This window comes from Oncorhynchus nerka, linkage group LG7, assembly GCF_034236695.1.
Source record: "Oncorhynchus nerka isolate Pitt River linkage group LG7, Oner_Uvic_2.0, whole genome shotgun sequence".
NCBI lineage: Eukaryota > Metazoa > Chordata > Actinopteri > Salmoniformes > Salmonidae > Oncorhynchus > Oncorhynchus nerka.
Window position 1 is genome coordinate 23,047,740 of NC_088402.1, and position 23,925 is coordinate 23,071,664.

The 23,925-nt window shown below is 47.1% G+C and overlaps 2 protein-coding genes across 4 annotated transcripts in view; one reads left to right on the top strand and one right to left on the bottom strand.

Moving 5' to 3' along the window:
- LOC115131278 (ribosome biogenesis protein bop1-like) overlaps window positions 1-23,925 on the top strand; it is a 124,962-nt gene that overhangs the window by 56,191 nt on the left and 44,846 nt on the right. The window lies entirely within an intron of this gene.
- On the bottom strand, window positions 1,170-7,412 carry scxa (scleraxis bHLH transcription factor a). The gene is made up of 2 exons (XM_029662970.2): window positions 6,331-7,412; window positions 1,170-1,355 (listed from the first exon to the last, which is right to left on the bottom strand). The coding sequence occupies exons 1-2, from the start codon at window positions 6,922-6,924 to the stop codon at window positions 1,317-1,319; spliced, it is 633 nt and encodes a 210-aa protein (XP_029518830.2). The 5' UTR covers window positions 6,925-7,412; the 3' UTR covers window positions 1,170-1,316.

Consider the following 23,925-nt stretch of genomic DNA (forward strand, 5'->3'; position numbering starts at 1 on the left):
TCTATAGAATGTCTCAGCTGTACTCTTCAAAGCACTGAAGAGAATACTGCATATATCATCTGGCTGATTCTGAAAAAAACTAGTTTTGTAATTTGAGTTGTTGAAGCCTTTACTGGCGACCTTTTTTTTGTTGGTCACAATTGACTGAGTTCAATAGTTGCAATATGAGATTTCTTGTGAATATGGAAGAAACTAGATGCTGTCTCAAATCGACAGTCCCTTTTTTAGTTACATCTCTAGTAAATGAAGGGTTTGAGTGAACAGCTGTGTGTGTGAGTAATGAGGTGTGGTAAAGATGGTAATCTAGCTGGACAGCGCGAGATGATCAACTTGTGGTTTGTTCCTTATCACACCTCACTGTGTTTTTATAGCTGTTTGTACACCTGATTTGGTCATCATCAGAAACCTCGGAAATAAAACTGGAAGAAATATCATATATATCAGCAGACTGAAAAACACATTGAAATTGAAGTACTTTCTTTTTCACTGGGAATTGCAAAATAACAATAAAATAAAAGAATCTTACCTGTTTGAAATAAACTTAATTAATTCATAAGCATATTTATTTAGACATGAATTTGAACAGATTCTTACAAATATTGTACAGAACATCAAATGACATAAGACAGAATGCTGAGGATTTATCTTCAGGAGAAAGGCAGTTGTCTGTCAGGGTAGAAACTCCCTGACCACAAAGTTACATTTGAAGTGAAAGCTGTGTTATATATTTGGCTTGTGGAACAGTTCGCTTACTTTCCGGCAAGTAGCCTGATACAGTCAACCATGGGTTCCAGTTTTGCCTGCCCTTGTCCATTACAACCCCCTTACCACAGCCCTTTTAGTTCCACCGTGGCTCATCTGAGTCCTTACCGACTGTCTGGGTGTCTGTCTCATGCAGAGAGGGTTGTGGTTATTACGTTTCATATGCAGATGTTCTCAGGTAAACAAAAGATGAGAGCAAAGTTACTTTGTGTGTTTCTTTTTCATCTCCCTGTTCAAGTCTTTGAGAGATCATGGAATGGAGAAGTGTTGAATGTTTTTTAGAGGGATGATTATTCTCGATCTCCTCTTTGAATCCGGGCATGCTTCCATTGTCCAAGAAGTTCCACAGTCTCTTTCGATCCAAAAATGATTACCTCGTCAGAAACTACACTTAGCATCTCAGTTCAGATTTTTTTTTTTGGGGGGGGGGGTTATAATTAAATACAGGTTTTGATTTATGTACACCTTTAAGAATGTCACGTTTCTGGTCCACAGTTCTGGTTCATATGTTGTGCTCATCAAGTCAGTTTCTTCCCTCTGTCGTCCTCCAGATATTAACTTCTTAGAGCAGTTTTCCTGTCTCTGTCTTTGCTCTGAAAGAAAGAGGGGAAAAAAAGTGAACATTTTCTAGTAGGCTATTAATAGTAAAAAAAAGACTAAACACTTTGTGATAATACATTTCCAAGACGGATTTTATCCCAATCTTAACTATTTTACAATGCTTCTTATTGATGAGGTAGCGTAAGTAAAGGAAAATAAAATAGTTTATGTCTGACATTAACCCTTTGAGTGAGTGCGCTGCTCTCGCCTGTCAGACTAGTTCTATTCTTCTAACCCACTGGTCCAGCCTGCAGTGGAGGCTGCCTGGAGGCCTTTGTAGACTGGGGATGTGTGAAGGCTGTGTGGACTGGGGAGGTATGATGTCGACTGGTCTGGGGCTTGTGGGCTGTAGCATGGCCATGGGGGAGGCTCATGTTTTCTCCTCTCACCATACACTGAGTGGCAGAACTAGCATTAGGACACCTGGCTCACATTGTGCTCCCTACGGATTAACCCAGTGACCGGGAGACCAGGCCATGGAATGCCATCGTTTCCACGGCTATGTCTGACGTAGGCAGGCCCAGGCGCCCTGTCAAAACACTCGTCTCCAATTGATGAGGTCAGACGGTCTCTTGAAAACGGGCCAGGAACTTTTTTATTTTCTTTGGTTTATTGTTTTTGTTCAGTGCCACTTTAAAGTCCCATTCGTCGGCTCCAGGGATCACTTACACCCGACTAATAGGATTTTTGTTTAACATTTGTTTTTCATATCCTGTATAACACATTGTAAAGATGTATAGGGCTAATTCCACAGCAGCTGAAACCAAATGTGAAGGCTTTTTTGATTGAACTCACACCTTTTTTCTTTTCTTTTTAAAGCTTCCACCACTTGCTTATACAGCATCTAATTACATGGGAAGGCTTTTGTTGTTTTTATAAACACATCACAACATATTACATTTCCACAGACACAGAAGCCGATGTGTGTTTTTATTCTCTCCTCAGGCTTCATTCTTTAGGCAAATATTTGGTTTGGTTTCGGCCGGACAGGTAACGTTGGCAGATTGGTTCAAGATTACAATGGAGGCATTTGTCAGCTTTGTGTGTGTGTGCACGCGCAGGGGTGCGTGGATTTTCACGCGTAACTTGAGCCCTAACGGACGATTCATCTGTTTGGGTTATTAAATGCAGCTTTCCTTCTGGGCATCCTAACCCTTCTGAGCGTGGGTTCTTTACACCCTGTTTTGTCTGTGGTCTGTTGGACACAATATTACATATTCTAGAATAACTTGTTAAACAGGTGTTTTGTAGGTGTGAAGTAAAAAATGTCTAGGTTTTTAATCACACGGTTAAGGCTTATATTACAGTTGGACAATAGTATTTTAGATTCAAATGAAATATTAAGTTACAACAATATTCAACTAAGTGTTATTTTTAATTCTAGCGTGCTTCTCAGCATACTGTTAGTTCACACTGGGTCGTTTCATAATGTGTTACATGTTCACACTGATAGACTCCTGTTGCAGGGAAAAGCTTTAGTAACTTCTGTATGGCTGTAATGAAGGAACTCGAGATAATTACATAAAATCTGAGCGATGTGGCTGCTTGGCTAGTGCACAGCTGTGGCTGCTAGGCTAGTGCACAGCTTTGGGACTGGCCTCTGAGGCTGTCTATACTCAATTAGTAATCTGTTGGGTTAACCCCAGCACCAGTACACAGAGGAAGCTCGCCAAGTTCTTTCCCTGCTCTCCTAGAAACTGCTGCTGCACACGTACTGTCCATTTGACTAGGGGTCGTCTGCTCCTGTGTGTCCTGTTATGCAATCCCCCTGCCATCCTTCATAACCCCTGTCTTCACCTGCTACAGCTATTAGGGAGAAAGAATGCTCCCTTCCTAATGGACTGTGCTGAGCAGCCCCCAACGAAAGAGGGAGCTGGGGGGGGGGGTGGAACCTCAAATGTGGTTCATTTTTGTCCTGCTCTGTCTTATGTCGTCATAATGGGACTTTAGTTGAAGTGCACTTTTACACAGTTGATTTGCTGTCAATAGAAATGTAAAACGTTTCATGATGGTGGGGGGGGGGGGGGGTGTATGTGCGTGCATGAGATGTCTAGCTTGACTGTTACGTAGAAAATTATTTATTCCACTCCAAGCAAGGTAGAGCTGTGCCAGATGGATCCAATTTTGGACTGGAAAATGTGATAAGATCACACACTTACAACACATACACACATCTGTAAGCAAATCATTTCTGTGTGTGTCCACATAAATTGGCTTCTGACTTCAGTGGCAGGAAAAACCTTGAAAAACAATAAAGAGAATTCAGAGTGAATTGACGGTCTCTCTCTGTCAAATCTGTGATCTGACTACTGATCCAATGAGTAGTAGACTAGAAAAGAGCACCATGGGAGCACTGATTGGTTGATTGAGTCCAACACAAGTACTAAACTGGTGATATAAGAGTATGCTAATTGATCAATGAAGCGTTTTATCATCTTTCCTACACTTCCGAATGCTTGTGAATGTTCTAGATCACACAACTCTCCTGTTCTTTTCAATCATCCTGTTCTCAATTTGTTCTCTGTCTGAATTGGAAACATTTTGACGTGTGTTCTACAGTACCTCAATGTGTTTCCTTTTTATTTTCCTCTTTCTTTAGCAACAATAAAGCAATGAGTCTTGGCTGAGCAATGCTTTTCACGGAGTAATGAGCGCTAAGTATGGGTAAAGAGAGCAGTGCGGTTTGGAGTGGGTCGCTTTCGCCTCTTAAAGCCTCGACTACAAAGCCGAAGCCCAATCTGTTTCGAATATCGGCCCAGCTCAGGCCTCCTAAAGACAGGCCTTTAATTCAGGAGAAAAAAACTTAAACAGCCATTATCTCATTTGCTGGTTTATTCTGCCTTGCTAAAATCAATGAAATGGACGAATAGGATTGCTTCCAGTCGGGCGAATGTCCATTAGTCTCTTTTTATTGTTATTAATTGTACTCCTGCATCTCTGTTTCCTTCATGGTATTTTAAAGAGCCCCTTTGTAGCAGTGAATACGTCTACGAAACATTACTAATAGGCGTTTACTTGAATCCGTTTTTGATTCGAAGCATTATTCGCTCCTTGGTGATGCTATAACAAGGTTGATCCAGATCTTGTTCATGGTGAGCTTGTGCTATTACACTTGAAAGTTGAGCATATCTTTCTCTTAGATTTGTCCAGAGGTCAGGAGTTTTGACTCTCCAGACATGTTAATATATTAATGATGGCAGTGTAACACATCTACTGTGCAGCTCTGTGTTCTGCTATTGAACATCTCTAGTGATGGTGTGTGTGGTGCATAATGAGAGTCATTATATCGTATTCATGATTTATTTAGGAAGCCAGAGGTCTGAGATACAGCGAGGCAGGTTGTGTGTGTGTGTGTGTGTGTGTGTGTGTGTGGTTGACAGTGTTATTAATTGGAGCCCTAGGAAGAGCCTTAGGTCAACACAGGATGCGTGTGTAAATCGCTCAGGATGGCTCACTGACAGATTGGGGAATAGAGCAGATGTTCCCAGAATGCTTTTGATCAGAGCACGGAGACGTAAGTAGCTGTTTTTATGTCTTGGTATTGGAGTCGTGGTACGTCTTGGTATTGGAGTCGTGGTATGTCTTGGTATTGGAGTCGTGGTACGTCTTGGTATTGGAGTCGTGGTATGTCTTGGTATTGGAGTCGTGGTACGTCTTGGTATTGGAGTTGTGGTACGTCTTGGTATTGGAGTCGTGGTACGTCTTGGTATTGTGTTGTTTGCTCCACTAGGAGTTAAAAGGAGTAAGTCCAGTAGGTCATTTTAGAGTTTAATCACTTAAAACGCATTCTGTTCTATATACATTGTTGACTCCAGGCTTTTTCCTTTCCTCTGTGCTTTTTTTCAATGAAATTAATTTTGGACAGTCTTCATGTTTTCTGAGGGAATAATACATATTGTGGTGGTGAAATGTAGTACCTAACCGAAAATGTCCCAGTGTCATGGTTGACTCTTAATTGTTAAGAGCATGTGGTATATTCCAAGTTTGAAAGCTGCTTTGCTCTTGTGAGGTGAAATGACAGTTTCCCCCTCTCTGTTTTTTGGTTTTGTGTTGTATTTCTCATGGCTGGAGCGTGATTTACGCTTTTATTTTTAATGCGACGTGGTGTTGGCTTTATGAGCCAGAGTCTGCCCAGGCGTATGCTGAGGAAGAGCAGAGGACAAGGAGAGAGCGAGAGAGGGATAGATGGCGTGTTTGTATTTGGTGTGACACTTCCTTGATTAGGCTAAATTCTGTTTGCCCACGATGCAGTTGGTCCCTAACTTCTCAGACCAAATAGACAATGGGACGTGCTACTGAATACGGCAAGCAAATTGAGACGTCTGAGAAAATTATCTCTGAGAGCTGGGGATTTGGGTCTTACTACTGAGAGGTTTAGTTGAAGCTGGACAACTGGGCATCCTTATCTGTCGCTGTGTCTCTGTCTGAGCACTGAGGGGCTGCTCTCTTACCCTCCAGTACAGCGGAGTGCATAGGATTCCCTTTATTCACCTCGCAAGAACAGATGATCCTAAATACATAAGGGAATAATAGATGTAGTTTTCTTGTCTACGGGTAGCGTAAGTTTGAAGCTTTTCAATCTTTTATTTGAATTCACTTAGGCTATAAGAATCATATAGCAAGGAGCCATCCAGCATGGTACTTCCTAAACAAAACGCCTTCTAATTGGATAATGCTTTACTTTTGTGCAAGGTTTCTGCATCTCTGTCGTGGGGCCCACCCGAGTGCACGTTTTGGTTTTTGCCCGAGCACTACACAGCTGATTCCAATAATGAAAGCTTGATGATGAGTTGGTTATTGGAATCAGCTGTGTAGTGCTAGGGCAAAAACCAAAACGTGCACCCAGGGTGGGCGCCACGACCGAGTTTGGGGAACCCTGCTTTAGTGGTTGGAGTTGTGGTGTTTTGTATCCTACTTGAGGCACAATGGCATATGCATGGTGTGGATGGCTGGGACAGACTAACTCACCACTTTCCTTTGGTTGCTGAGGCAGAATGTGCAGATCTGTTTAGGCTGGGAGTTCTCTGCGTCGTGGGCCGGGGATCCATGCTGATGTAAATAGTGGGCAGAGGAGGTCGCTCCAGCATGGCATGGCTGCCCGTCCCCGCATGTCTCCCCGACCAGCAGCACGTTGCCCAGGTGGGAGATGTAGCTGGACGCCAGCCGCAGCGTCTCGATCTTAGACAGCTTCCTGTCGGCTGGCTCGGTGGGGATGAGGGTCCGCAGGGCGGTGAAGGCCGTGTTCACGCTGTTGGTGCGGTCCCGTTCCCGCGCGTTGGCTGCGTTGCGCTGCCGCGGCAGCCCAGTTGTCGGAGAGATGGAGCCGTCCTGCGAGAGCAGCATCTGAGGCGGGAGCTGACCCCCTCCCAGACGCCCTGCTCCAGCACTGCCCGGCTTCCGTTTGCGGCCCCCGACTTTGATGTCATAGCCTCTGGCATCCAGCCTGAAGGAGCGGTCGTCCGAGCCCGAGCTTTCGCTTCCATTCTCCTCGTCCTCGGACAACATGGAGATGTCTGAGTATAGGTACCGGTTAGGCGCCGGCCGCACCATGGCGAAGGACATGGTCACTGTGCTCTGCAGTTCCAACAGTCAACTAGCTCTATCTCTACTCGGGGCTTTGTTTACTGCTGTGACACCTGGACATGCATGTATAGTTCAATGATCACACAGGAAAAAAGTAACAAGTGTTACCTTAGTATCTCTCTCTAAATCCTTTGACTCCGATGCAATCCAGTATGGCGTGGTTCCTCTGTCATTAAAGTTCCATTTGGAGTTTTAACTTTCCTTTCTCTAGGTGAGAAACCAAATTGAGGAATGTCAGGTCCCACTGTGTTTCTCAGATCCTCTCAGGATACTATTTGTCTCTCTCTCTCGTTCTCTCTTTCTTGCTCTCTCCTCTCAGATCCACGTCTGCGTGGCTCCCTCAGCTCGGCTCCACGTCTGTCCCTTGCACTTTCTCTCTCTCTTTTACACTCTCTCTCTCCCAGTGCTCAGATCCACATGTGGTTTCTGTCTGAGAGGTTCGGTATGGTTAGGCTTTATAGCCAGTGGGAGTGTCTGGTGCTACCCCCCCCCCTCTCCCTCCTTCCCTTCTTTTCTCCCTCTCTCCCTCCTTCACTCCGTATGCAAATGTCCCAGCTGGCTGTGGGAGCTTGGGGAGGGAGGGAGTCCAGCACAGTGTGGATCTACTATCTGCTACTATCTACTTCCTTATTTAACCCGACTCGGTAAAAGTCATGGAAAGAAGCTTCCGGAAACCATTGTGTGAAAGAGGGAGTCTTTTTGTTGAAGCCCGGCTGCTCTGGGCGCTCTCTATTACTGATTAATTGTGTGTAAACTGGACGCACACAAACACTACGGGCGACCCATAAAACTCCTGCAAAGTTAAAGACCAATTAAATGTCAGCGGTTCAAAATGGGGAACCCCGTTTCTCATCTTTTTATTTTTCCAAATTTGTGGCATAACCCCTAACTTAACCCCAGTGCAGTCAAGCTGGGAGGTGAAGGCTCTTACTTAGCTAGAAAATGTAACATCATCCCACTCTTCCTCATCAGTGTTTCCCACCCAATGACAGTGTGATTCTTCAGAGGTTTACTTGGGGAGTTTAGGACTAACCCCCACAACAAGACTGATGCTGTCATGGTGTCTACATTAGTTCCATCACTCTGGGGAGTGAGTTGTCTTTCAGTTTCGTGTTCCTTCTTTAACCCAGACTGGATCCATTTAGTCATGCTGCTTGAACCAAAAAGAAACTAAATGTGGTCCAGAGGGACAATACGTCAGGTAGCTAGTTTAGCACCTGTTTGTCACTGAATCATCCTGTGGCAGAAAGACAAAAGGAAGAACCGTTCTCAAGACTCTGTTAGGTTTGCAGATCCAGTGTATGACAGATGCTGGCCTTACTGTTTGTGTTATTGGACGTTGACGCATCGACGACGCTTGATGTTTCCACATTATGGAAAGCGACTTGTTCTCCCTTAAGTCAATTCTTAATGTTCAGGAAGCCCCAGAGATTGTTTCTGTTGACGGTGATGTATGTTCTCTGTGCCTGACACCAGACGGGCATTAAACAGATTGTTCTTCTAGCATGAAGATGGTCAATTACTCAGTGCTGTACGTAACGTTTACATTCAGACTGGGACAGCGTGTCAGGGTTGACAGGGTAATTCTCATAAGTTTAGAAAATGTTTGTTACCTAACATTAACTTTGGATGTGCCCAATATTTTCTAACTCTTTCCCAGGGGTATCAGCAACGTGCTTTTAATTGGTTGAAAGAATATTCAACTAATTTCACTGGCCACGTGCAATTACCTATGAAGTCCTTCAAATGACAAACCAAATATTCTAATCCCGACTGAAAATTCTAAAATGTGTGACCAGTCCTCTATTCCTCTCTTTATACTCATAATTCATCATCTTTATACCGGTACGTCAGATCATTTAATGATGTGGTCGTCTTTTGGTCCCTCCCTGGTTTGAACCGATCGAGCCTGTAACGTTAGCCTCTTCCTAATGATGTGACTAGGAGTCTAACAGGCCCATAGAGTACAGGCCGTTTCCAGGAAGGATGTCGGCATGGAGCTCCTGTCTATTTCTCTTGTCATCTTCTCCATTAGTTAGAATTGGGACTGGAGTACCGTCCCATACTGGTTGGACTCCTACTAAGCGTACAATATAGCCCACATGTAAATAACCATCCAGTTTAAATATTCCTTTTTATAAATGTGATTAGGTTTAGTTAAGGCAACACAAAATAGCCTTGTTAGCATTTTGGCTAATACTATAGTTAATTGTTTTCTCAATGTCACTGGTAAGTGAACTCGTCTTAACAAGGTTGGGACATAAAATGGCATATTTAAAGCTTGCACGTTCTTATCCACGCATGAATTCTTTGAGATCTTGTCTATTCTAATAGATGGAAGGAAAAGTCCTTGATTCTTTATTATAACGAAATGGGATGTTTGGATTTGTTTTATTTGCAGCATTAAATCATGAGTGAGATTATAAATGCGATAGTAGTGAAATAATGTTTTCCTCAAGTCAAAACATGTCCTCCGATTATCTTCTTCCAAATACACTTTCCTCCTCTTATTCTTTCTCGGTCGACACAATTGGATTAAAATCTTGAGTTGTCTGAATTCATTTTTATTTCCTTGTGAAACCAATTTTGAAATAGGATGGATTTAACAGTTGGTGTTTTATAATGCTCTTAGCAGACCAAGTATACATTTGCCCTCAACGGCTAAAATGCACTCATTAGACTTATTCCATATAGATATGTGTAAGTCAATGACACTTATTTGTCCTTTCTCACTCCATGCAATGGATTGTATTGACAGTGACATGTTGGACAGTGGGTCCCCAAACAAGCAAGGCTGTAAATCACCTCAGTTTTGTACACACATTTTTTTCAGTGCTAAATGTTTGATTATTTTTACAGTAAAGAGAGATGGATACCATTTATTCAGAATGCTGAATGCATCTTTTAATCCTCTTGATGGATTCAGTGTTTGGAAATGGCAGTCGATGAACTAGGCTGCATCAGGTCAAATGCATCTGGTCTGACTACAGTCAACTGTACTATATGATTCATGACGAACTCAGTTCAGAAGTTTCTCTTTTGAAATACAATCCATGCTCTCTTCTTAGGGTTGAGCTAATACCCACCTTTCCTTGCTATTACAGACGGCAGGCCATTTCTCTGGCAGCAGTTAATTAACAATGGGAGGAATCGGCTCATAACATGACAGCATTCATTAAGAGGTTCCTCTTCTTCAGATGTCTCGTTTTGTTACCTCATAAATGCTGACATGGAGAGTAACAGATGACGATGCTTGTTATCTTCCTGTCAGAGCGGCCAGCCCACTCCTTCCTCCCACCTTATAGTGGAAATGCATCCAGTCTGCCATCTGACAGTCATTAGCTCCTTATAACTTCCACGGTGCGACATCTAATCCTGTTCCCCATCTGTGGAAAGCACTTTCTCAACCTCCTCCCCTCTTCCCTCCGTCCCTCTATCCAGACACCAGCCCCCTTGCGTGGGTTTGTCTCAGGCCAGAGTCCTGTTAAGTCTGATACGACTCCCACTGTCCCCCGTGCCGGACCACAAACGGCCAATCAGAGAGGAGGCTTAGACTAGTCCAGGCTGCCCAGTGGGATAAGCTCTCACTCTTTCTCGCTCCCTCCCTCTCTCCCACTCCCTCCCTCTCTCCCACTCTCTCCCTCGCTCTCTCCCTCGCTCTCTCCCTCCCACTCCCTCGCTCTCTCTCCCTCGCTCTCTCTCCCTCGCGCTCTCTCCCTCGCTCTCTCTCCCTCGCTCTCTCTCCCTCGCTCTCTCTCCCTCGCTCTCTCTCCCTCGCTCTCTCTCTCCCTCGCTCTCTCTCTCCCTCGCTCTCTCTCTCCCTCGCTCGCTCTCTCCCTCGCTCGCTCTCTCTCACTTCCTCGCTGCCTCTCTCTCTCTCTTCTTCACTCCTGTGCTCCGCTCTCCCTCTCTCACTGCCTCAATTTCTCTCACTGCTTTGCTCTCTCTCTCACTATCTCTCACTCCATCGCTCTCTCCATCTCTCCCTCGCTCTCTCCATCTCTCCCTCGCTCTCTCTCTCACTCCCTCGCTCTCTCACTCCCTCGCTCGCTCTCTCACTCCCTCGCTCTCTCTTTCACTCCCTCGCTCTCTCTTTCACTCCCTCGCTCTCTCTTTCACTCCCTCGCTCTCTCCCTCGCTCGCTCACTCCCTCGCTCTCTCACTCCCTCGCTCTCTCTCTCACTCCCTCGCTCCCTCGCTCTCCCACTCCCGCACCGCACTCTCTCTCCCACTCCCGCACCGCACTCTCTCACTCCCTCGCGCGCTCTCTCACTCCCTCGCGCGCTCTCTCACTCCCTCGTGCGCTCTCTCCTTCACTCCGCTCCCCCTCTCTCGCGCTCTCTCCTTCACTCCGCTCCCCCTCTCTCGCTCCGCTCTCTCGCTCCGCGCTCCCTCTCTCGCTCTGCTCTCCCTCTAACGCTTTCCTCTCTCGCTCTGCTCGCCCTCTCTCGCTTCTCGCTCTGCTCGCCCTCTCTCGCTTCCCTCTCTCGCTCCGCTCGCTCTCGCTCCCTCGCACTCTCCCTCGCACTCTCTCTCGCTCCCTCGCACCCACTCTCGGTCCCTCGCACTCTCTCTCGGTCCCTCGCACTCTCTCTCGCTCCCTCGCACTCTCTCTCGCTCCCTCGCACTCTCTCTCGCTCCACCGCTCTCTCTCTCTCGTACTCCCTCTCTCGCTCCCTCGCACTCTCTCTCTCGCACTCCCTCGCACTCTCTCTCGCACTCCCTCGCACTCTCTCTCGCTCCACCGCTCTCTCTCTCTCGTACTCCCTCTCTCGCTCCCTCGCACTCTCTCTCTCTCGCTCCCTCGCACTCTCTCTCTCTCACTCCCTCGCTCTCTCTCTCTCACTCCCTCGCTCTCTCTCTCACTCCCTCGCTCTCTCTCTCACTCCCTCGCTCTCTCTCTTACTCCCTCGCTCTCTCTCTTACTCCTTCGCTCTCTCTCACTCCCTCGCTCTCTCTCTCCCTCGCTCTCTCTCACTCCCTCGCTCTCTCTCATTCCCTCGCTCTCTCTCACTCCCTCGCTCTCTCTCACTCCCTCGCGCCGCTCTCTCACTCTCTCGCGTTCTTTCACTCCCTCGTGCTCTCTCACTCCAACGCTTCCTCCGCTCTCCCTCCCTCGCTTCCTCCGCTCTCCCTCCCTCTCTCGCTCTGCTCCCTCTCTCGCTCCGCTTTCCCTCCCTCTCTCGCTCTGCTCTTTCACTCCCTCGCTCCCTCTCACTCCCTCGCTCTCCCACTCCCGCACTCTCTCTCTCGCGCTCTCCCACTCCCGCACCGCACTCTCTCTCTCTCGCTCCCTCGTGCTCTCTCTCTCGCTCCCTCGTGCTCTCTCTCTCTCGCTCCCTCGTGCTCTCTCTCTCACTCCCTCGTGCTCTCTCTCACTCCCTCGTGCTCTCTCTCTCGCTCCCTCGTGCTCTCTCTCGCTCCCTCGTGCTCTCTCTCGCTCCCTCGTGCTCTCTCTCTCTCGCTCCCTCGTGCTTTCGCTCCCTCGTGCTCTCTCTCTCTCGCTCCCTCGTGCTCTCTCTCTCTCGCTCCCTCGTGCTCTCTCTCTCTCGCTCCCTCGTGCTCTCTCTCTCTCGCTCCCTCGTGCTCTCTCTCTCTCGCTCCCTCGCGCTCTCTCTCTCTCGCTCCCTCGCACTCTTTCTCTCTCGCTCCCTCACACACTCTTTCCCTCACGCTCTCTTTCCCTCTCGCTCCCTCGCGCTCTCTTTCCCTCGCTCTCTCCCTCTCATCCCCCTCTCACTCGCTCCCTCACGCTCTCTCACTCCTTCTCTCTCACTCCCTCGCTCCCTCTTTCTCTCCTTCACTCCGTTCCCCCTCTCTCTCTCCTTCACTCCGCTCTCCCCCCTCTCGCTCCGCTCTGCTCTCTTTCCCTCTCGCTCCCTCGCGCTCTCATCCCTCGCTCTCTCACTCTCATCCCTCTCTCACTCGCTCCCTCATGCTCTCTCACTCCCTCACGCTCTCTCACTCCCTCTCTCCCTCTCTCTCTCCTTCACTCCGCTCCCCCTCTCTCTCTCCTTCACTCCGCTCCCCCTCTCTCTCTCCTTCAGTCCGCTCCCCCTCTCGCTCCGCTCTGCTCTCTTTCCCTCTCGCTCCCTCGCGCTCTCATCCCTCGCTCCCTCCCTCCCATCTCGCTCCCTCGCGCTCTCATCCCTCGCTCCCTCCCTCCCATCCTTCGCTCCCTCCCTCTCATCCCTCTCTCACTCCCTCACGCTCTCTCACTCCCTCACGCTCTCTCACTCCCTCGCTCCCTCTCACTCCCTCGCTCCCTCTCTCACTCCCTCTCTCTCTCCTTCACTCCGCTCCCCTCTCTCGCTCCGCTCTCCCTCCCTCTCTCGCTCCGCTCTCGCTCCGCTCTCCCTCCCTCTCTCGCTCTGCTCTGCTCTCTCTCGCTCTCTCGCTCCACTCTCCCTCCCTCGCTCTCTCTCTCACTGCCTCAATTTCTCCCTCGCTCTCTCCCACTCCCTGTCTCTCTCCCACTCCTTGTCTCTCTCCCACTCCCTCGCGCGCTCTCCCACTCCCTTGCGCGCTCTCCCACTCCCTATCGCTCCCTCGCGCTCTCTCACTCCCTCACGCTCTCTCGCTCCCTCGTTCTTTCTCGTTCTCGCCCTCTCGCTCCCCCTCGCGTGTTCTCGCCCCCTCTCGTTCTCTCTCGCGCGTTCTCGCTCTGTCTGTCATGCGGACCTGGGCGCGTTTCTGGCCTGGACGGGCCAGGGCTGAGAAATGCTCAGGCTCAGTACTGCTCCTAATGCAACCCAGACGACATAGCGGCGAGAGCAGCTGCGCTTATAAAACAAAGTACAGAGTGGGACGGTGGAGAACCTGTTAGGCTCACAACAAACCATGACTTCAATTAATTTATTCAATGGGGAGGAGGTAAGTTTAATCCCCCCCTTCCAAAAAAATAGCAAAAAATGCAATTAGCTTGGACCTTTTGTTCTCGAGTTGGAAATTGCTCACTCCGGCTTTTCCGTCGTTAAAGTGTTCCTTTCTTACCCGTTTCCTTTTTTTATGGTGTGTTTTCTCTCGGGTACATTTACAATGCATTAAGCATATAAACAGGCTGCTCAGTTCTGTCGGTTCAGGGGTCTAATAATAATAAGAGTGAGAGCTGGAGAAGGGGACCACATTTGGCCCTGATCATCTGTTTTGTCCAGTCACCCATGGAACACTGTGACAGTTTTGGTCAGGTAGTTTTAATCTAAAACCTGAGGCTTCGGCTGGTTTTGAGACCCCTAACCTTTTTAATGTTTTTAGATCTCAGAAATGATTTTTCTCACAGGAAGTAAATTCATTCAATTTCAATATCTGCCGAATTTCTTGTGGAGCTCTCAAGAGCAGTAGTGGTGGTGCGTGGGTAAAATCATAAGGGAAGCCAATCCAGGGAGTAAAAAGCCATATTACAACCTATGTGTTGTGATAATTGCGTTGTTTGTTCTATAACCTGTTAGTTCATGCGCCTTGACGTCATTATATATAGGCCTAAGGCCGAGACAATAAGAAGACACAGTGAATAAACACAGAATAAATTCAGCCACACCTTTGTTTCATCACAAAACCAGAGAGCAACATCTGTAAGGTGAAGTCCACAAAACATATTGCATGTAACAAACAGTTACATGACCTACAGCAGGGTCAATGTTTCCAACATTTTTAGACTACTAAACGACTTGATTTAAAACCATGGAGAGTTACCGCAAGTCACAAAGAAAACAGGAGCTGCCGCCACTATTTCAGCACCATTTCAACTACAACATTCCAACATCCTCAAATCACTTCTGCTTAGTCTAAAGTGACAACTAAAATGTCCCCAAAAACGATTTAGTTCAATCAACGTAAGCTATATATGATGTGGCTGTCCATGGTACGTGTGTGTGTCACCCTACTTGTATAGAAACGCCAATGCCATCCTCCTCTTTCATGCTACATGTTTAACTTCTGTCCGGACAGGGGCACAACAATGTATGAATTAATGGTTGGATCAGATTCGCTGTTATTATCATTGGCCAGTACGGAGAATTAAGTAAAACTACAAACTAGTAAAAGTCCAAATCCCTATCTCCATCCATGGCTAATTTAGGAAAAGGACGATTTTAGCTAGCTAGCTAGCCAATGGAGGACAGCAGCCCAACAAGATGCAATGATTTATTATTTTTTAAACTTTCAATAATAACGTTTGACTTGTGATGTGATTGGTTTGAAGCAAGTTTTGCTTCCCTTAACTCTTTTTGGTTGGGACCGTTTGCAGCAGAGCTCAGTCAGTTTAGTTCAACGCTGATGGGCTATTATTAAATGGTTTTAATTATCAAGGGAGGCCAAATGCTCGCTGGCTTCCCTTGCATTCAATGCTACGGGGGCAAAAATGCCATACTCTTTCTGACCAGACAGCATCAGATAGATACGCAACACATACTGAGACAGAGGGTGCTGTTTAATTGCTTTCTCTGGTGAGATCCATTTAGCAGCCTCTTGCAAATTGAAAGACATTTATAGAAGACAATTTGTTGGTAAATGTTTTAGGTAAGCCTAGCTTCCCCTGGCATCCATGAATACATGCCACTGCTCAATAGTTAATTGAAACAAACACGCAAAGCTCAGCCAAATGGCTGTCATGGATTGGTCATTAAAAACTCCCTATCGTCTTTTGGGAGATGATTTTTGTCTCTCCTGTGATTCCTGTAGCCTCACCGTTCTTCTGTCCAAACTGCAACATAATATCTCTTACCAGAAGGATCTCGCTTGCTGCAGCACCAGACCCTTAAATGGACCTGAAGTAGTAGTAATGTGAAAATCTTTTCGGTGCCTGTGTTGATTTTCACATATTATTCATGCAGGCTTCTTGGGTTTTGGATATTATTCCATGGTCATTTCCCAATTTCATTTTTCCACCAGGCTGTTAGTGGTGGCTGTAAGAGGCAACTCTAATGGGCTGCGTGCTGCTGCCACTCATGGAAGCCACACACATGCTTGCTCTCACACACATGCTTGCTCTCTCACACACGCACTTTCTCACTCGGCGCTCACACAACACACGCTATATAATACACAGACACACACACTATAGCATGTGTTTGCACACATTCTTTCAGCAGGCGCATATTCTGTTTTGGATTGGCTGAGTGGAAAATGTAGGGGTGGCTGGATTCCTTTAGTGGGGTAAAGATTACTGGGATTATAAATGATCCCATTAGAGGGAAATGCAAAGCTACATTTGTGGAGAGAGAGAGGGAGGAGGCTGAGGCAGGCTGCTGTGTCTGCACATGGCGCGTCACTCAAATGCCTGTGCCCAGTAACTATATCTATACAGTGAGGAATAGGCTTCAGAAAGCATCCATCTAAAGTAGCCTGGCTCCAACTGCTACTCACTTAAGTCTACTTTTAACGGAGCTTTTCCATTGCTTTCTAGTCCAGCAGTAGGCTTCATCTGTGTCCCGGCCCAAAACCAGCCATGTCTCCAAGTAGCCGAGTAGCCTCAACCCGCTTGAAGCAATGCATTTCCATAGACAGCTGCTGACGTCAAGGGGAACTGCCCAAACCAAACCAGTCTGGCAGTGCCAGTATAATTAGGCCCACTTCACTTCAGCAAACGTTTTCTAACACTTTTCAGACTTAGAAGCTCTGCACTCTGCTTATTCCTATTTACTACAGTATAATTTCCCACAATAAACCGTTGAAAGTAGCACCCACAGATTCATTTCACTTGTTCTTGTGAATAAGATGTCCGAACCGTGCCAAGCAAGCAAAGCAATTTTCGAAGTTCAAACCCCCTCACTAGTTACGCTCTAATGCATCCATTCCCTACTCAAAGTTGCTCATACAGGGCTTTCTTTATATTACGGACACGGCAGTCAGTAAAACTAGCGTGTGTGACTGTGCAGCCTAGGCTACTGGCTGTTATTCACAATAGGCAATACAAATCAAATGCAACGTGGTCATGACAGCCTCAGATGTTGGTTGTTAAGCATATTAATGACAGAACACACAGGCAGATGAGGAGACACCAACACGTGGAGATGGTATTCAAGGCCAGTCCAGTTTATCACCAACAGTTGGGTAATATGGTAACAAACATGGTAGGGACATGGTTGTCATCAGAAAGCCACAGGAACCCGGTCAGAAACCTAAAGATAGAAGTTGACGATGTCCCCCCCTTTTTGACATGTGTGTTTAAATAAAAAGGGACATTTGTGACCATTTGGGGTTGAAGAAAAAAATCATCCCGTCTAATAATGTCTTAAAATTGTCTGTCATGGAAAAGAAAATAAGCTGAAATGTGGTTGGTTTTCCATCAGGCCAACTAGTGTTGCAGAGCAGGGGGTGTTGCAGAGCAGGGGGTGTTGCAGAGCAGGGGGTGTTGCAGAGCAGGGGGTGTGACCAGATCTGAAGGAGATGTGGACAGGCACTTATTTTCTACAGAAACATTTTACTTTTATTATCTCTTATTGTTGTTGAATTGTTGAAGGAACCTGCAAGTAAGCATTTTGTTGGACAGTGTCTCCCATGTGTATCCTGTAGGTACGACTACTCAAACCTGAAACTATGGACACGAACAAGATCGCCTCACAGATATCTTTTAGGGCCAATATAGTATAACTACAGACTAGACTTGGCATTCATAATACTTGCTCTATAAATGATTGTTTTTTGTTTATTTTTTCTAAAACCAAGACACTTCTGTCTAGTAGGATAATCTGGATGTGATTAATGCTGTTGACCTGCTATCCTCTGGATATCTGTTGTTCTTTGAACATGCTCTGTCTTTAACAGTAACTGGTTGTCTGTCACTTGACAACAGTGAGACAGCAGCTCTTCCCAGGAGGGTCTCCTTCTCCTGTTCCCAGGAGGGTCTCCTTCTCCTGTTCCCAGGAGGGTCTCCTTCTCCTGTTCCCAGGAGGGTCTCCTTCTCCTGTTCACCGGGGGGGCTCCCCTTCTCAGCCTTAGAGACAGACAGGGACACTGACGTGCGTGCGTGTGTGTGTGTGTGTGTGATGCTTGCGGTGGGCAGACGCATCCATAAACGTCTGAAATATCAAACACACGTTGCTAATTGACCTCTGTGGTTGTACTGGGACCAAGGAACCCGGACCGCAAAATCTGCAGCACCAACCGGCACATCCGCCCACCACCTTCCACCCCCTCGTCAGCTCAGCTGGTGAATGCATTAGCTAGCTTGGGGTCTGGTCCCGATTCCTCTTGTCTTTCATATGGGCCCCGGCACCACGCCTGTCCCTTTCTTAAAACGTGTTAATTCAGGAAAGCTGCTTAGTTTGACAAACTGTCATGGGATAATTTAGTTTTCAGCACATCAATCATACCAGGGTTATCATTATGTCCCCCTGTCGTGTTTGGGGAACCGTGACGTCACTTGGTCCAGAACCATGACGTCAGGTCCAATTGTTTTTCCCAGCACAGAGAGACTGACCAGAGAAACAGGTTCTATTGTAGTTAGCATAACTATTTGGTCGCTGAACCAGTACTGCTATAATTGACAACTGTTTGGTGAATGTATCCACTAGGCTAATAGATCCACTAGCTGAGTTATATTTGGGGTGTTTATTATTGCTAATAAGTTATGTGAATAGCATCACTGTGTTGTACAGTAACTTTGAGGCGGGTCTGAAATCACTTAGTGATTTATCATGTGGACAGATACATCAAACAGACCTGTTACAGTGAAGCAGCAGTGTGCGGCCCTGTCCAGACGTGTACTCCTGTGTGTCCCCGAGACAGAGCAGACAGACGTGTGTCCCTGAGACAGAGCAGACAGACGTGTGTCCCTGAGACAGAGCAGACAGACGTGTGTCCCTGAGACAGAGCAGACAGACGTGTGTCCCTGAGACAGAGCAGACAGACGTGTACTCCTGTGTGTCCCTGAGACAGAGCAGACAGACGTGTGTCCCTGAGACAGAGCAGACAGACGTGTGTCCCTGAGACAGAGCAGACAGACGTGTACTCCTGTGTGTCCCTGAGACAGCGCAGACAGACGTGTGTCCCTGAGACAGCGCAGACAGACGTGTGTCCCTGAGACAGCGCAGACAGACGTGTGTCCCTGAGACAGAGCAGACAGACGTGTCCCTGAGACAGAGCAGACAGACGTGTGTCCCTGAGACAGAGCAGACAGACGTGTGTCCCTGAGACAGAGCAGACAGACGTGTGTCCCTGAGACAGAGCAGACAGACGTGTGTCCCTGAGACAGAGCAGACAGACGTGTGTCCCTGAGACAGAGCAGACAGACGTGTGTCCCTGAGACAGAGCAGACAGACGTGTGTCTGTGTGTCCCCTGAGACAGAGACAGAGCAGACAGTTGTGTGTCCCTGAGACAGAGCAGACAGACGTGTGTCCCTGAGACAGAGCAGACAGACGTGTGTCCCTGAGACAGAGCAGACAGACGTGTGTCCTGAGACAGAGCAGACAGAGCAGACAGACGTGTGTCCCTGAGACAGAGCAGACAGACGTGTGTCCCTGAGACAGAGCAGACAGACGTGTGTCCCTGAGACAGAGCAGACAGACGTGTACTCCTGTGTGTCCCTGAGACAGAGCAGACAGACGTGTGTCCCTGAGACAGAGCAGACAGACGTGTGTCCCTGAGACAGAGCAGACAGACGTGTGTCCCTGAGACAGAGCAGACAGACGTGTGTCCCTGAGACAGAGCAGACAGACGTGTGTCCCTGAGACAGAGCAGACAGTCCCTGAGACAGAGCAGACAGACGTGTGTCCCTGAGACAGAGCAGACAGACGTGTACTCCTGTGTGTCCCTGAGACAGAGCAGACAGACGTGTACTCCTGTGTGTCCCTGAGACAGAGCAGACAGACGTGTACTCCTGTGTGTCCCTGAGACAGAGCAGACAGACGTGTCCCTACTCCCTGTGTGTCCCTGAGACAGAGCAGACAGACTGTGTGTCCCTGAGACAGAGCAGACAGACGTGTGTCCCTGAGACAGAGCAGACAGACGTGTGTCCCTGAGACAGAGCAGACAGACGTGTACTCCTGTGTGTCCCTGAGACAGAGCAGACAGACGTGTGTCCCTGAGACAGAGCAGACAGACGTGTACTCCTGTGTGTCCCTGAGACAGAGCAGACAGACGTGTGTCCCTGAGACAGAGCAGACAGACGTGTGTCCCTGAGACAGAGCAGACAGACGTGTGTCCCTGAGACAGAGCAGACAGACGTGTACTCCTGTGTGTCCCTGAGACAGAGCAGACAGACGTGTACTCCTGTGTGTCCCTGAGACAGAGCAGACAGACGTGTACTCCTGTGTGTCCCTGAGACAGAGCAGACAGACGTGTACTCCTGTGTGTCCCTGAGACAGAGCAGACAGACGTGTACTCCTGTGTGTCCCTGAGACAGAGCAGACAGACGTGTACTCCTGTGCGTCCCTGAGACAGAGCAGACAGACGTGTACTCCTGTGCGTCCCTGAGACAGAGCAGACAGACGTGTACTCCTGTGCGTCCCTGAGACAGAGCAGACAGACGTGTACTCCTGTGCGTCCCTGAGACAGAGCAGACAGACTTGTGTACTCCTGAGACAGAGCAGACAGACATGTACTCCTGTGTGTCCCTGAGACAGAGCAGACATACGTGTGTCCCTGTGTGTCCCTGAGACAGAGCAGACATACGTGTGTCCCTGAGACAGAGCAGACAGACGTGTACTCCTGTGTGTCCCTGAGACAGAGCAGACAGACAGACAACATTCCAGAGGGCTTTGACCATGGCAGAGGAAACAACTCCGAGTAGAGCAGAGCTTATGGCTAAACCTGCTGTGGCTACACTGCTACATCCTCTCAGGGGGGAGACTTGGGAGGGTGTAAAGGGGTGAGGGGATGGGACATACACCCCCCCTGGGAGAATCCCTTTTCACCAGGGACCAGCAGATCCGGCTCTCATGTGGTTCGATTTCTTAAATCCAGGCTCCTCCACTCTATTATACTGAGCAGTAGGGGTGTAATGGTTCACCACGTCTAGGTACGTATTGCGGTTTTGGGGTCATGTTTTGATACAGCGGTGAAATTAATTGCCAACAGTTACTGTAGTCATATAATACCTGATGAGAAATAACTTTGTGTTTACTTAAATGACTCAACAACAACACTGAAATAAAGTGCAGTGTGTGTGAAATGAATATGCAAACATGGCTCAGATGGTGTATAGGCCCTAGCTATATGTTCTTACAGAGTGTGACTCATAAAGGGGGCATGTCTGTAGCTACTCTCCTTTTCCACTCCAGGGTAATGTGATGGGCTGTCAATGTTGAGTAGCTTTCTGTCTCCCTGGAGGTCCATCCGTCTGTTATAAGTGCATCACAGGGGGCGTTGGCCAATTCATTGACAACATTGGCTTTAACTTGCTTATATAGAGCGGGTACTACCTGTGCGAGAGGGGGCAAAGTTCGTAACGTGGCTCGAGCACTTCCACGAGGTGCTGAAACCCCCTCTTTTTCTCGACCACTATAAACAAACCTGTTGCGCTTGTTGTGTCTTTGGCCTGGTCAGAATCAGCTGTGAAGGGCTGCTTGGATGCAGATGGGAGACCGTTGTGTTTTTTTGTTTCCATCTTGCTCTGAGGGGTAGGAATACTGGGGTGATGTCGGCGTAAATGTGTCAACATGTTTGAGGTGTTGGCAGCTGCGTAGGCTATTCTCCTTGAGCAGTGGCCACGTACTCTTTCAGTTCTTCGCTGTTGGAATCGACTAGGAAGACCAAAATGTTCTCAAACTGGAAATTTAAAACGATGTTGAATCCTCCTGGTTTATCGATCCCACCATCGTACAGAACTAGTTCCCGGCTGCGCCTCAAAAGGACAGTGTGAAATGCAGCAATGGCAAAAATATGATCCCAGCCATGTAATTACCACAAATGGCTTGTTTGTAAAGTTCGCCATATTGTACATCGCTCTCTTATTCTTTTGTTGTATCGGCATTAGTACAGTATACATCGCTCTCTTATTCTTTTGTTGTATCGGCATTAGTACAGTATACATGGTCTCTTATTCTTTTGTTGTATCGGCATTAGTACAGTATACATGGTCTCTTATTCTTTTGTTGTCTCTTATTCTTTTGTTGTATCGGCATTAGTACAGTATACATGGTCTCTTATTCTTTTGTTGTATCGGCATTAGTACAGTATACATGGTCTCTTATTCTTTTGTTGTATCGGCATTAGTACAGTATACATGGTCTCTTATTCTTTTGTTGTATCGGCATTAGTACAGTATACATGGTCTCTTATTCTTTTGTTGTATCGGCATTAGTACAGTATACATGGTCTCTTATTCTTTTGTTGTATCGGCATTAGTACAGTATACATGGTCTCTTATTCTTTTGTTGTATCGGCATTAGTACAGTATACATGGTCCCAATTCGAGCTCCAAGACAGACACTTTTTATTTTGTTTTTATGAAAAAGTTGATTGTGCTGATTTACTGGCATATTGAATGATGTTGTGCACCATAGTTAAGAACTCTACGGGTAGTGCTAAAAACAATGATGTTGTGCACCATAGTTAAGAACTCTATGGGTAGTGCTAAAAACAATGATGTTGTGCACCATAGTTAAGAACTCTACGGGTAGTGCTAAAAACAATGATGTTGTGCACCATAGTTAAGTTAAGCTAAAAACTGCACCATAGTTAAGAACTCTATGGGTAGTGCTAAAAACAATGATGTTGTGCACCATAGTTAAGAACTCTATGGCTAGTGCTAAAAACAATGATGTTGTGCACCATAGTTAAGAACTCTATGGCTAGTGCTAAAAACAATGATGTTGTGCACCATAGTTTAAGAACTCTATGGGTAGTGCTAAAAACAATGATGTTGTGCACCATAGTTAAGAACTCTATGGCTAGTGCTAAAAACAATGACGTCGTATAACAATTCCTCCATCTTTATGCACCTTCACCATTTCAGTATGTGTACAGGTTCTAGTTGTTTCAATGTAATAGCCTGAAATGTTTTCAGCTCAGATTCACTCGAGGCATACAACACATCATAGGCATAGCCTATAGGCCTAGTGTGTTGTTCACAATACGGACTGAACCAAAGTACCTGTACTGAACGGTTCTGGAGAATATGTGTACCGTTTCCCCTCTAGTGAGCAGGCTCAGCTACATCCTTTAGGATCTGAAGGGAGAAATTGGCTTTACTTAGGTGGGTTGTTGGGTAGAGGTGATGTCAAGTGGGAACTATTGTGCCCAGCGAGAGTTTGTTTACCAGTTCGTCTCTCCATGACCCACAGTTCAGTCACTTTATTATTAGGGAACTAGTTTCGAGAATTTGCAACAACAAAATTGTTACCTTCCAGGATTTAGACTTGCCGGAGATCCGGGAATGATGCACTTCCAGGAATGCTGCTTCTGGTCCAAAAACAACTTCCAGACTAGTGGTTGAGTGATTGGCAGCCTGGCGAGGGAGGGAAGGAGGGTGGGTTGCTAAAGAGTTGTGTTGGTTTGGGTAATCTCTTCAGTGTAGTTATGTGGCTCTGTTGCACACAGAGACGTTATCCCTCTGATCTCTGTCTCATAGATAGACATACTGCAGACCTTTGGTCTTCAGTAGTCATGGATAGACCTTTGGTCTTCAGTAGTAAGTAGGCTAGAGACAGAGTTCCAGAATTCTGGTACATTTCCCCTAAAATCCTGGTCAGAATATTCCTGGAATCAGGGGGGAATAAGGACTTCCTCCCAACCAGGACTTCCTGAAAACCTGGACATTTTGCAACCTGAGCTACACGTTCAATGACGGTCTTCAGACGGAGCGATATTTATAACGGACAGTCACAGACATGTGTTCATGGTTTGCTGGTTCCACTGAGTCATTAGGTATGGGACTGATTCATTCCCTGTGACACACAGTGGAGTGGAGGGAGGACTGACTGGACTGAGCCTTCAGTCATCCCTGTGACCTGAGAGCATCATTCCTTCTTTCCTGGAGATCAAAGTCACTCTGACACTAGTGAGTGTCTTTCCATCTCAGAGTGAGAGTGATGGGCTAG